General features: G+C 38.1%; 1 protein-coding gene across 1 annotated transcript in view; it reads left to right on the top strand.

The window, feature by feature from the left end:
- The window catches only part of CPLANE1 (ciliogenesis and planar polarity effector complex subunit 1), a gene marked incomplete at its 5' end in the record, with an annotated part of 61933 nt that overhangs the window by 41399 nt on the left and 5481 nt on the right, over positions 1-15053 (top strand). Inside the window, 12 exon segments of the mRNA XM_084278517.1 lie at positions 816-870; positions 1933-2037; positions 2540-2632; positions 3395-3507; positions 3737-3941; positions 4191-4432; positions 6043-6141; positions 6813-6972; positions 9018-9048; positions 10458-10589; positions 13650-13815; positions 14886-14947. Of these exon segments, the coding sequence (XP_084134643.1) occupies positions 816-870; positions 1933-2037; positions 2540-2632; positions 3395-3507; positions 3737-3941; positions 4191-4432; positions 6043-6141; positions 6813-6972; positions 9018-9048; positions 10458-10589; positions 13650-13815; positions 14886-14947 (1463 nt within the window).

Raw genomic sequence — 15053 nt, forward strand, 5'->3', positions numbered from 1 at the left:
AGGTAAGGGAAGGGAAAAGGAAGGGGCAAATAACAACCCCAAAACCAAGAAACCAAAAGCCCATGGGTTGGGATAAGGAGAGTTTACTAGAATAGCAGAAAGATAAAATATAACAATGCTAACAGGACTTTAGAGAAAAAAAAAATCTATGAAGCTGTTGATACACAATGCAGTTTCTCACTGAACCCACAGCTCAGGCCGTGCCACCCAGAGCCGTCCTGGAACCCGACCATCCCCCAAAAACCGCGCGTCCTGGAGCTGCCCCTCCTCCTCCCACCAGCCCCCCTTTATACTGAGCAGCATGTAATTGGCATGGAATACTCTTTTGCCAGTTTGGGTCACCTGTCCTGGCTTCGTCCCCTCCTTTCTCATGAACAGAGAAATACGAAGAGCTGAGAAAGTCCTTGACTGCTTGACCACAACTAAAACCATCAGGGTGTTATCAGCACAGCTTTCATTTTAACTCTCAAACACAGCATTCCATCCACTGCTACAAAAGAAGTTAACTCCATCCTGACCAAAACCAGGACACACATACTCAGAAAAGAATGAGGAATTTGTCTTACTGCAGATCACTCTTAACTTACATATGGGAAAGAACATTACATAGTCAGTAATTCCACCAAATTGAAATGCATCAAAAGAATTAAATAAGGTAGTAAGGAAGATACATTACAATGATGTTTTTTTTGATGTGGGTTTTTTTTTTCATATTATTATTACTCAAAGGTAATATAGTCGAAAGTTAACAGCGTTAAGAAAGCCTTTAATTGGTATTGGCACTATTTTTAAAATAATTATTTCTCTTCTACTAGGATCAACAAGAAAAACCCACATCTTATGTTCAAGATGATTTTTTCATTACAATGGGCAAGTATAAGTCTTTTTATCACTCTGAGTGCTTAAATAAAATCAAGGAACAAACATATGTTACATTTCAAAGGAAAAATCTATAGTCATCGAGATGTTAAAAATACCAGTTGTGTCTGTGAGCACTGCATCATAATGGCTTATGGGATCTTTCCCCAGAAAATAATGAAACCTTTCAGGATGTACAACAGATATTCAATTTTTTTTTTGCGGGGGTAGTCAGTTTTTAGGGCATTGAGGTGGAGAGAGATGCAGACAAATTCAAGATCTCATACCCATTCTCTGTACACTTGTAATAATTGTCCTGAAAATTACAGAATTATTTTAAGCTTCTTAAAAATAAATGACAAACTTGTATTTGTTTTTATAAACAATGAACATCATGAAATAAAGAATTTCATCAACTATGGTTCACAATGATTTCTGCTCATGTTGTTGGTTAATCAGAAGAATGCTATAAAAATGCTTACAAATTCTAAATTGGTTTGTTTTTAAAAGGTACTGTTTGTATTTGACTATTATAATTACATAAAATCTAAAAGTCTTTTAAAAGAAAAAATATAAACAGTATTTCTAGTTTGAAAAATGAAGACCATGCCTATAGGAAGATTTGGTTCTTGCTAGTACATTAATTTAGAACACTATTTAGTATTCCAAAACGCAATTGGTTATCTGATGTTTGGCCTGAGACACATACTGGCTCGCAAAGCACCGTAGAAATATCAGTAAAGGAAAGTATACATGTCAAAATAATTTCCCCTTTTAAAAATATGAAATATTGTTACTGTACAGCATCATAAAATATTTAATAACACATTCAACCTGAGGCTTGATTTTAATTCAGGGTCACATTGTAAATTTCAGTACAGCTGTATATTCACGTAAGGCAGGTAGTGCTTGTCTTGAAAGCATTCATTAGCCTTAGGAAAAGGCTAAAATTATGTCAGAAATACAAAGAAAAATCTGGTGGAGCCCTTGGTTTTTAACTAATGTAATTGCTTTAATAGATTTCTAATTCTTGCATTATATTTAGACATCTATTGTATTTTATCACATTTTTAGAGACGAGGGGGGAAACAATTACTCCTTCAGCAGATCTATATGACATGGCTTCTACAGGAAAAAAACCAGCCGAAACTCAAGATGCAAGTACAAATACTGACCCAGGTAAGTGCTACCTGTGTCACCTACAACAGCCAGCCAGCTAGTTCTGGTATTGCTTCTTGTTAATTGTGATATTTGGAAAGCTTCCAAAATGGAGTAATTTTTTTAAAGGGAGAAAGAATTTTTTATGACGTAGCTTCAGTTTTTCGTGCTGTAGCTTTTTGATTCAAAAAGTGTTAAATCAGAAGCTATTGGAATATAAACTATGTATTATTTAAAATAATTATAAATAAAAGTATTACTGATGCAGTTGTGTAAGAGCCTCGGCATGCTTTCTGTAACTCAGTTCTGCTGAGACTTTTTCTGAATGCTTCTTATAACTTAGCTTGACTCTGCCTAAATATATTTTAGAAAACATTTCACGTGGGACTGAAATTGGTTCTGTCCCTCTTTCCCTCCCCAACTTTGCTTTGAGTGTGAGCTGGGAAATCAGAAACGTACAAATAATGCCACCAATGTCTTTACCTTCCTTAAATTCATGTGTTTTGGGTTTTTTCCTATCAAGTGCTCAAATCATATCAGGATGTTGGAATCAGTGCTGGAAGTGAAGTTTCTGAAGTTAGAAGAAACAACTCATTCATGTCAGTTCCTGTGTCAGGTGCGGCTTCAATCTTTCTCTACTTGATTTCTTGCTTGGGAAGTCTATAAAATATTAGTATATTAATATGGATTTTGTACATGAGGTAGTTGAAACCAAACATGAAATAATTGTAATACTGTTTATGAAAAGATTGGCTGGAATTTTATTATGCAGTGCAACTATGCTTGTATATTCCTGTATGAGGAGGTATATTTGTGGATTTTAGCTGTTCAACATTGGGAAGTCGGTGTTAGGGACCAAATAGATTGACTAGTGCAATAGTACAGATCTCAGCTCCACATGAAATCAAGCTGTGATAGCTCAGCTAATTAGACAGTTGTTCCATGCATCTGCTAAGATGTGTGAAAAAAAAAAAAAGGTAACTTAGATTTTGGGCTGAAAGGGAGCTGGGTCTCTTTAGCTTGGAGGAGATTGAGGGGTGACCTCATTAATGTCTAAATATTTAAAGTGTCAGTGTCAGGAGGACAGAACCAGGCTTTTTTGAGTGATGTCCAATGATATGACAAAGGGCAATGGGTGCAAGATGGAGCACAGGAGGTGCTATGTGAACATAAGTAAAGACGTTTTAACTGTGATTGTGACAGGCTGCCCAGAGAGGCAGAGAGAAGCCTATTAAGGTACACTCTCTATTTTTTAAAGAAATATTAGTCAAATCTTTTCTTAGCATGTCGAGAACGCAGACCTGTTTCCAAATAGTTTGTTTGAAGTTTCACGGCCTCTACTGTAAATACAGTACTGACTGTTACTCTTTTCTTATAGAATCATCTAGTGCCTCTGAGATACTACCACCAGACATATATTTAAACCTGAAATTTCCCACTGAAGTGAACGAGACAGCTTTACCATCCCTTCTGTCAGATGCCCCTGATTTGGTTAGTGATCCAATGGCTAAAATGCATTTTAAGTATTCTGTTTATCTTATCTCACAAATCTGTGTTCTTTATATATGGATGAATCAGTTGTAGGGAAGATAGCAGTTGTCTCCAAAACAAAGTCTTTCAACTCAAAGCAATGAGGTAAACACAGGAAATGGTTAAGAACATACTGTAAATAATATGTGCTAAATTCCTCATTTGTGTAATTCTTCATAATCTTGTTCAGGATGGACATGAATATATTGATGTAGTTGATATTGAAGACAGTGACATCCTTAACAATTTGCCCTTAACAATGATACCTGAATCTACTGAAGAGGTAGCTAATGCACAGCAAAATGAGAAGTTTGAAATTCCATCTACTGCAAAACTTCATCACACAGCGGCTTCTGTTACTAATGCAATTCCACCCAAGGTGCTTCTGAATAAAGGTAAGACATTTCAGTTTTAAGTCAGGAAAGAAAAGCTGTATGTTTTTGCTATAGTACTTTTACCTCCCAGAGAAAACCTGCAGCATTTCCCCAACTCACCTCCTGCTTTTTTATAGTCAAAAACATTAATATGTTTGAGTTCTTTTGTGATGCCTCATGTCTATTGAAACATACTATTAGATATAGCACAGATATGTCTAATTACTTGCAGTGCACTGTTGTGAGGTTGGTTTGTTTGTTTGTTTCAAGATGATCACCTGAAAAGTGAACCAAGCCAAGCACAAAATGAAGATGAGAAGTCAGGTTCTGCTGGCAGTGGTATTACTTCGAACATAGTACCTGAAGATGACAGAACTTTTCCTCCATCAGGGCTTCCATCCAAACTAACTGGCAAAGAATGTTTCTCCACAAAGCAGCAGGAAATGGATATGCAATTACAGCTGCTAGAAAACATGGCAGAAAATATGGAGAATTTCAGAAGTACTGAACTGGTGAGTTGTGACTGCCAGCTGTTGTTTCTGAAACGGTTATTTTTCTAATTTCTTTCAGATAAAGACAAAATTTATGTTTTGGAACCATGTATTTTCAAGTCCACTTAGTATGTGTTGAGAGAAATTGAGAATGATACACAGTTCTTTGACATTTAGTGCAGCATCTTTTGGCTGACATAGTTACTTACAGTGCTCCAAGTGCTGGCCAGAATTGTGATGTTCTTAGTGCATGGGCAAAATATTTTTAATGTCTCTGTAACTGGGAAAACAGAAGAGCACAGTTCAGGCTGAATAGACCTTTTTTGGCAAAGACTTCTGCAGATATGCCTCTGCAGAATATTGCCTGACTATGTCTGGAACCTATTCCTATTAATATCGTAAAATATTTGGATTTTTACATTTTGGCCATTGTGCATTGAGATGATATTATGTATAGTTCAAGAATTACTGTTTTAGAGACCGTGACAAAGATCATAATAAAGAGTAAAAAATTTTCAAGATACTAACTTCTTAATACTCTGTCTAGTTTAATTTGCCTAAACCTTCAGGCAGGGCTGACTCTAGGTGTATTTGAAATGGGGAATGCTGGCAATTACTTCTCACACTGATTTTACATTTTTATTAAGTTTAGATCAAACTTGGAATGACTAATTAAGATGAGCCAGGAGTTCTGATTTTTACCTAGCAAGTAAAAAACAAAAAAAAAAAATTCTTTCCATATCAAGAAAACTGAATCAATTTCCAGTTCCTGTAGACTGGGCTTAGTGCAGGTTGCATTCACTAGCACTGTGTAATTCCATGGCATCTACTTTTTGTATAATCATTTGAACCAAGTGTCCATTGTCTGTCCTTCCATATATTCACAGAAATGTAAGGACCTCAATGTGTCACTTACACAGAGTTATTGCACTAAAGTGGATTATTTAATTGGTGATATCCTTGGTCAAGGTGATTACCAAGGCACAGTTTTAAAATCCTGTAGTGAAAAAAAGTCTTCACATAATCTTTATTTGTTTCAGCATTTCAATGCATTTGAGTTTTAAAACTTGGATATCTAGCCAAATCCTGAAAATAAACCACATTTCTTCAGTACACACCAGTTGTTTGTCCCTTATTTAAATATTTCTTACATGTTAGAAAGCAGTTTTCAAGCCTATTTTTTGTAAGAATAACTTGCAAGTAAATTGTCTCAATCTGGATTATTAAGTTTTAGATTTCACTTTCTAATTTTCCTGATTTGTGAAGAGTACAGAAATAGTTCTACATTTTTTAGATAAGACATATTGGAAAACTCCAGCTATTTTTAAAATAATGTGATCAATAGAAGTAAAAGGATAAAAGGATAATTTTTAACAAGGATAATAGAGTTCATATGTATTTTCTCAGAGGAAGGGTCCAGAAGATTAAACTCTTAAGATTAATATGAATCTACTTGATTCCTCAACAGTTTTCTTTGTTTTTATTTAGGATACACCGTTAAAATACATTTATAGGATTCTGAGGATAAAAAGTTATTTAAAGAAAACATTTTGCTTGAATATCTGTTGTGTAAGTGTCAGAAATACATTGAAGAATGTATCATTATTTAGTTTTTTGGGTTTCATTTATAGCTAGTGAAAATAATAGAAGATTTTGAAACGGCTGACAATTCAGACCTTGGTGCTCGTCCTTCATTCTCTGAAGATGTTGGAATCATTGATGACGGTATGTGTTCAGTACACATTAAGCACAGTAAACTTGCAGTTGAATATTAAACTTGCCTGACTTTCAATTTCTGCTGAAGTTTAATGGTGTTCCAACAGGAATTACTGAAATATGCACTAAAAATAAAAAATAGGGGAAATAAAAGCAAAGGTAGGAAATCTGAACATCATGTACTGTTTCAACAAAAACGAATTTAAAAATATCTGTATACTTTTATCTTGTTCAAAATGGTAATGCAGGACTTTTATGTAGGATTTTAAAGGTGATAGTATGTTTTACTACTGTATCATAAAACCAAAACATGGTGCTTATGAGTGCTTTGCTTGCTGACATAGTATTCTTAAGAAGTTCATACACAGCCGAGTGTATAGAACTAAATCATAGCTATATCTACATAGATAAGACTATATTTGAGATGTTCATTAGCCTCACACAGAACAACTCATAGTTTATTCTTTTTGTTCACATATATGTACCACTTCTGTATATCACAGCTCTTTCTGATAGTGCCCTTTCAGGGTGGTACAACTGATCTAGGTTCATGTTGTTCTAGATTTGACAGAAAAACTAAATAAACCACTAACCAATATATCTGAGTGATACTTTTTGCGCTGTGGGTATTTTTCATTGGTCTGTGTTAATTACTGTATTTATTAATTTTTTCATGGAATCAGAACATCACTTGAAGGGCATGATTTTTGAAGATGTTACAGATGATGAAAAGGAGGGCTTAAACTTGAAATGTGCTGTACCCAGTCACACCTCATTGGAATTACACTCTTCTGCCTCTGCAGTGTCTGCTTCTAACTTTCCCAGTGGCATAAAGTCATCTTCTGGTATACTCTTGACGGATTATTTTCCCCTTTTTCTGCTTTTAAAAATAACTGAACCTTTTCTTCCTCATGTAATACTTCCTCATTGCTATTACACAGAATGTTATGTAACTCCACAGCTCATAAAATGCAGTTGTCAGTCTTTCTAGATTGTTTTATTTAGAATGGCTTCATGGATATGCATTCATAATGAGGTTATAGTTTTCATGATGGAACAGTATCACTAAGTTTTGAAAAGAGTTCATCAATGAATTATATTTGCACACAAATTCACCATTATTGAAAGAAAATGAGTAATTTCGCATCTATTTTTTGAAATGCACAACTGTGCTGATTTGTAATTATTTAGTTAACTTTGCATGAATATAAATAGGCACAGTGCTGCAGAACACTCACAGCTTCCTTACAAAGCTGTCTTTCTCATCTCTATCATCCTCCTGTGTTCTAGAAAGATGAGATTTCAATTAAGGCCAACCCATATCAGCAAAATAAATTGGTTTATGACATCATACAGTAACTACTGTCTGTGTCCTAAAATATCATTTTATGAGGTCTTATTTAATTTTGCAAACTGATAGTAAATTAATTTTTGCAATTATGAAGACTGCATTAGCATTACAAGGGGGAAGAATCACTATGCAAGCAACTGCTTGTCTGTGTTTAAAAATGTAGTGTCTTATTTTGTCTGCGTATTGCCTGCATTGCTTGCATTCAAGCTTCTAAAAATGATAAATACTTTGTAGAAGTGAATATGCATTTTACAGTCACATTTCACAGGATCACAGAATCACAGAATTGTAGGGGTTGGAAGGGACCTCGAGAGATCATCGGGTCCAACCCCCCTGCCAAAGCAGCTCCCTAGGACATATCACTCAGACAGGCGTCCAGATGGGTCTTGAATATCTCCAGTGAAGGAGACTCCACCACCTCCCTGGGCAGCCTGTCCCAGGGCTCTGTCACCCTCACTGTGAAAAAGTTCTTCCGCATGTTGGTGCGGAACTTCCTGTGCTCCAACTTGCAGCCATTGCCCCTTGTCCTGTCCCCACAGACCACTGAAAAGGGGCTGTGCATTTGCAGCAATCTTAAAAGGTGTTATAATGTGGTTCCTATATATGCACACAGAAGTGATTCTCAAATGGTATGCACACCCAGATGCATTTTATAAGCAGCAGTTCACTTAAAATTTTCTCTTTACATATATACTCGTTAATTGCCAGCTAAGAAAACTGTAGGTGATAATAAGTTTCAACTATAGTATTTTGAGAGTACAGTTAAGCTTAGAGAGCATAGCAGTGTTCATCCCCCAAGACATCTATACAGCTTTTTGGCTACATTTCCCGAATGCCAGGACTTTGAAGTCTAGCTTCTTCAGGTAAGTGTCAGTTGTTAATTTTCCATAAAATGCCATGCAGTTAATTGGAACAGATAATTTCCAGTTAGTTGGAACTAAGCACAAGGGGCTGGACTACCTTTCCTATGAAGACAAGCTGAGTGAGTTGGGTTTGTTCAGTCTGGAGAAGAGAAGGCTTCAGAGAGACTTAATTATGGCCTACCGATACTTACAGCCCTACAGGAAAGTGGGAGAGGGGCTGTTCACCAGGCAATGGTAGGACAAGAGGCAGTGGCTTCAAGCTGAAAGCAGGTAGGTTTAGATTAGATGTTAGGAAGAAATTATTTGCTATGAGGGTGGTGAGGCCCTGGCACAGTTTTCCCCAGAGAGGCTGTGGAAGCCCCATCCCTGGCAGGTTGGATGGGGCTTTGGGCAACCTGGTCTAGTGAAGGTGTCCCTGCCCATGGCAGGGAGGTTGGAACTAGGTGATCTTCGAGGTCCCTTCCAGCCCAAATCTGTGAATCTTTATTATCTTTGCAGTCAGTTACATGCTAACTCACGGGTCACTAAGCTTATGTACAGTACTAATTTATCTTTGACGTCAACATATTCAGGTTGCTACATTGCTGTATTTTATTCCACAGGCTGTTTAATATATGTATTATTAGTTTGTGTATAAGTGCAAATCTTCCATTAACAAAGGCTGTTTCTCTTTCAGGCCTTCACACACATGGAGATCTATGTGATAGGTATGTTGTTTGAAAAAATCTGTTTACTCTAAACTACTGCCAAAAAGAGGACTGTCAAGGTGGAACTATCAATTACATAAAAACCTAGGCATTTCTTTTTGAACTCAGTGAAAGCCTTTTCCTTAGTTATTTTCAGGCATTTACTCTGACTTTGATAGTGCCTGTTAAATTTACTTTATGCAAAAGCTGCGGAACCATGTTGCTTTCTAGTTACAAGTAGCAAGAGGTGTTAATATAGATGCTCTGTTGTCTATGTGCATTGGTTACTTCTCCCTTTTCCAGAACACTGGTTTCTAACAAGCACATGTAACTGCTGCTAGTAGTTATCTACTGAGGCCAGCTATCACCAGAAAGTTTTGGAAGTGAACAGTGTAAAGCAACAAACCAGAGATTTCAAAATTGGAATGTACTTAAGAATTAAATATGATGGTGTGACATACGTGGTTTTTTACTGTTAGCTGCTGTTAGTCTTCTGTATCCAGTTGTGCAATAGAAAGCTGGATTCTCTTTCTTCCTGGTCATTCTCCTCAATAGACCACATTTACTTTTTTGCTTGAAGCATAGCAGCAAACTGAATGGTTTAGTTTATTTTTAAAGCACTTTAAATTAATTTTAAATTAAACTACTTGTTGTGACTGAAGTTGATGAAGAAGTGATTGCATTAACTTTGAGGATAGGTATGAGGCAATAAAATAGCAGATGGTGATTTTTATCCAGAGGGAGTTCCTTGAAACAGGTGTAGTTTGTAATCATAAACTACATGAGATTTTTATTTTTGATGGCAACTGATGAAGGGAGGAGAGAGGTGGGTAGAATTTAGGCAGAACTATTCTGATAGACACACTGATTCTTGCTCAGTGGTCACTGTGAGTTAGGGTTCCTGAGACTGGCAGCATCCCTCAGGTGTATGTCAGTATGGGCAACAGTATAAACCCTGTCAGTGCTTCTGGCCCTCTGTGCTAGCCACAGAAGGCTCAGGAGCCTCCTCTGGGCCAGCAATGTTCATGGAACCCAGTGAAGCACAGGCAGTTCAGTTTTGGATGGGGCCATATTTTTAGATGGTTGATTTTTGGTTTGGTTGCAGCAGTACCCCTGAAGTTAGTCCAGTCTTGCTCATCCTGTCCCATTTTCACTGGGAAGCTATAAAGTTAGCTAATGTGTACGTGGTGACAGCAAAACTAAGGTGGTGGCTGGTAACTTTAGGGCACATCTACATACATTTTCCAGGTGTTGTTTGTGTACACTAACACAGTGAGATGTAGGGGAAAGAAAAATCAGTCCAAAGGCTTCTGTTAACGCAACCTGAATATTCTTAGTTTAAGTGTAAAAGGAAGGATTTTAGCTGCTTGTTCTTACAGGCTTGTTCTGCATTAAATCAGTAACATTTCTTTTCCCCTATCTAACTTCAGCTCTTTAGAAGATCCCCTGCACATTACTGGTCTGAGTGGTGTTACTGACATCATTAAGGATCTTGTAGTAGAAGGTGATGTGTCTCCATCAGAACTGGGCTTAACAAAAATGCAAGCCAAGAAAATCTCTAGGTAATAACATGGCTGTTTTTGATTATGTGTTATTAAATAATTTTAATACTGGATATTATTCCCATAGCTCACACCCTGTCAACAGTGGAAGCAAGTGTGTGATCAGAGTTGATGTTAATGGGACTAGTATTAGAACTGTTATTGACAATTGTTGTTCAGTGTACTGATGGTGTTTTATTATTCTGGTTTCAGAATTCTTTCCTTCCTACTTGTTTATTCCTTCTACCAGGTATAGGCTGGAGCCAACTCTGTATATCCATCAGATACAGTTCAGCTGAGGGAACTGGAGCCTTCTAAAGCAGTTCTGAAAGACAGAATAGAAATCTGTTGGTGCAAAGCAGCTTCACAGCTTCTGGCCCCAGACTCCCGCTTGTCATGCTCTCCTCCCTGCTAGAGATTTCTACACCTTCATGAGTGTCACTATAGCTGTGTTCTTTCCTCAGGTTGAAATTACAGCTGTTTGTGGTACCAGTTGCTTACAAGGCAAAAATACAGCTATTAATCACAGAATCACAGAATTGTAGGGGTTGGAAGGGACCTCGAGAGATCATCGGGTCCAACCCCCCTGCCAAAGCAGCTCCCCAGCTCATATTGCACAGATAGGCGTCCAGACAGGTCTTGAATATCTCCAGAGATGGAGACTCCACCACCTCCCTGGGCAGCCTGTCCCAGGGCTCTGTCACCCTCACTGTGAAAAAGTTCTTCCCCATGTTGGTGTGGAACTTCCTGTGCTCCAACTTGCAGCCATTGCCCCTTGTCCTGTCTCCACAGAGCACTGAAAAGGGGCTGGCTGATTCCCCCTGCATTCCATGCTTAAGATACTTACAGACATTAATTAGATCCCCCCTTAGTCTTCTCAAGATTGAACAGCCCCAGCTCACTCAGCCTTTCCTCATAGGGAAGATGCTCCAGGCCCTTAATGATCTTTGTAGCCCTTCTCTGGACTCTCTCCAGGAGATCCCTGTCCTTTTTATACCACGGAGCCCAGAACTGGACACAACACTCCAGGTGGGGCCTGACCAGGGCAGAGTAGAGGGGGAGGATCACCTCCTTTGACCTGCTGGCCACACTCCTCCAGATGCACCCCAGGATCCCATTGGCTCTCTTAGCCACCGAGGCACACTGCTGGCTCATGGCCAACCTGTCATCTACCAGGACCCCCAGGTCCTTCTCCACTGAGCTCTTCTCCAGCAGGTCATCCCCCAGCCTGTACTGATACAAACAGTTGTTCCTTCCCAGGTGCAAGACTCTACACTTGCTTTTGTTGAACTTCATCTGGTTTCTCCCTGCCCAGCTCTCCAGCCTGTCCAGGTCTCTCTGGACAGCAGCGCAGTGTTCCTGCGTGTCAGCCACTCCTCCCAGCTTCGTATCATCGGCGATGCCAATCAATCTCTTGTGTTGGTGCAACAGTCTATACCACACTGATAGTTGTATCAGGGTGTTCTAGTGACAGTTCTAGTGACACCAGAGTGCAGTGCTCTGGTTTACTTGTTCTGACATTTATTTGAATTGTAGAAGGAGTTCAGGTCGTAACATCGTGGTGGTCCTTTGAGAATTCCACAGTAGTTACTAATGTTAGCTGGATTGTTTTGTGCAGCTATGTGAATATTTTAAAAATTACTGAAAACTTCTGAAACATATTCAAGTAGTATCTAATCAAACCTCTCTGAAGAGATAAAAGCAACTCGGTTTCACATACATACTTTCACATATGACTGAATACTTCTGATAATGATACTTCCCTTTGCCATAAAGTAAATCACTTACAAATGTATCAGAGCTCTTCTAATCCCTTCAGGGCTTTTAATGCTTCAATCCATAATCTTTCAGATGAACTTCAGCTGCTAGCAACACCTTATTTTGCAACACTCATACATTCTGTTTTCTAGAATTATTAGTGCCTGCCAATCTTGAAAATGAGAGAGGTTGCTTACTTTAAAGACTATTGCAAAGTGAATTAATATTTCTGAAGAACAGCATTTCTTGTTGGCTGTGTTTTTCTGTTGTTAGTATTCCAATTTAGTGGTTTTAAAATTACTTTCTATAGATAGACTTCTGAAGGAGCTCATAGGTTGAAGGGAGGGAACAAAAAGGATGATAGCATCTCACTGGTCTTTAATTTTTGGACAAACTTTAAAATGAAAGATCAAAGCAAAATGACTTGTGTATTTTCCTGTGCCAGATAACTTGGAAAGACAATAACAGGTGGACCACAATTTGGTCCTACTGTCTGAATGTAGTTTTGTCCTGGTTTCAGCTAGGATAGAGTTAATTGCTTTCTAGAGGCAGATGGAATACCATGTTTGGGAGCTGGGATGAGAGCAGAGCTGATAACACTGATGGTTTAGTTGTTGCCAAGAAGTCAAGGGCTTTTCAGCTGTTCATATTGCTCTGCTAACAAGAAGGGAGGGGACACGGCCAGGACAGGTGACCCAAACTGGCCAAAGAGGGTATTCCATGACAGTTATGTCATGCTCAGCATAAAAGGGGGACTGCTGGGGTTAGGAGCAGGCAGCTCCAGGATGTGCAGTTTTGGGGATGGTCCAGTTTTAGGATGGCTCTGAGCTGTACAGCCTGAGTTGTACGGGTCAGTGTGGAACTGCATTATGTAGCAACAGTCTCATATATTTTACTATAGAGTCCTGATATTATTATTACATCTTTGTGCTATCCCAGTAAACTGTCCTTATCCCCACCCATGAGGTTTTGGGTTTTTGGGTTTTCTTTCCCCCTCCTTCAGTTCCACACACCCCACCCCTCCACTCCTCATACTCGCTCTTAAAGAACAAACGACTGCGTGGTGCCCAGTTCTCAGCTGGGGCAAAAGCACAACAAGTTGCTAAATAAAAGAAAAATTTTTAGGAAATATGGTGGAAATTACTGTGTGTCAGGATTTTTTGAAGTAAAAATTAGAAGATTTTTCCCATTGTTTGTTACTTATGCTTCCAGCTGAGTCAGAGTTTTAAAAGGATTGCAGTGTTTTTGTTATATCATGTGTAACTGTCATTGTTTGCAAGTTAAGGGGTGTGCTAGATTATTTCCATTTACATCTGCTCTCAGGGTTCATGATTCTGCTGCTGCACATTCTAAAAAACTAGAAAAGGAGAAGAAAGAGATACAAGCATGGATGAAAAAAAAGCAAAAGGAAAGAATGAGAGAATATGTGAGGAAACTGGATGAACAAAGACAGAAGGAGCGTAATCCATTCAATCCACGAAAGAATGCAGTAAGAGTTATGGGTATCTTGAAGAGTAATTGTTGACTATTGTAGAAGTGCTGATTGTTCAGGTTAGGTAACATAAAGGCTGTTGGGGGCAGTGTCCTATTTTAATGCTGGATTTTTATATGTATAATTTTATTTTGTTGGAACCAGCCATAGTCATGTCAGAAGTGATCGGTAAGCAACCACACCAGCTTCTCACAGGCTGCAGTGATGACAGTTGGCTGCAGGTGGCAATTCTGCTCTGTCCCTCAGGTCTAGATGCAGGAGGTATAGTCCCATAACTGTAATGGAAATACCAGCAATGTTTACTGCATTGTATTGGAAATAGTTGAAGGGAAAAAAGGTACAAAAGTAGTCCAGACATAATTTTCCAATCAGTATCAAGTCTCAAAGTATGCATTTGTAACCCCCAGGATCTGAAAAGTCACTGCTGAGTCAGGGGAAGCTCCAGGGTTACAGGAGATAAAACTATGAAATAAATTATTTCCTCTTTTTTAAAGCAGTCTTGAATCCCTCTGCTCTTTTGTACACTTGTAGAAAGAAGGGATCAAGGAAAAATGGGCCCTGCTTCTTTCCCTCTTCTGTGTTCACAACCCATAAATACATACTTAATGATTTCATTGTAGGTTTTTCTTGTGAAATTTTAGAAGAAAGCATTAAAAAACCACAGATTGTACTCTAGCAAACACAGGTCAAAGTACAAACTTACCCTGTTCTTTAATTTAATTACTCTTATGAACATCATTGATTTTTAGGAAACTGAAGGTAAGGCCATTTGAAACTTTGAGTTTGACAATGAAGACATCTTCTTAGGAATGTTACTATTTTATTTAAGCATAGGACATATGGAAGGTGTGACTGCAAGCTTTCAGAGTATTTTTAGAAGCTGGAAGTTTATAGATAGCATCTTACCTGAATTTCTTGGTGGGGCCATGTAATTTTATATTGTTTTTCATTCTTGAGAGTGTCTTAAACAGTAACTCAAGTCAAATAGGTTGTCATTTTCATAACGAGAGATTAGAATGAGACCACCATACCTAGTAAGTTAATGATTACTGTCCTTTTTTGCACAGCATTGTAGTCTCACTTCAAAGGATATTAGATTATTCCAGAAGAAGAAAGAAGAAAAAGACAGGTAAGTTGCTATAAATTAACTTGTGGTATTCTTATTTATATATGAGTCTTCGTGATGTAAGGAAGAGGTAGTTTTAACTGTCTTGTTGTCCTGGTTTCGGTCAGGA

The sequence above is a fragment of the Gallinula chloropus genome (genome assembly GCF_964237585.1).
Source record: "Gallinula chloropus genome assembly, chromosome: Z".
Taxonomy (NCBI): domain Eukaryota; kingdom Metazoa; phylum Chordata; class Aves; order Gruiformes; family Rallidae; genus Gallinula; species Gallinula chloropus.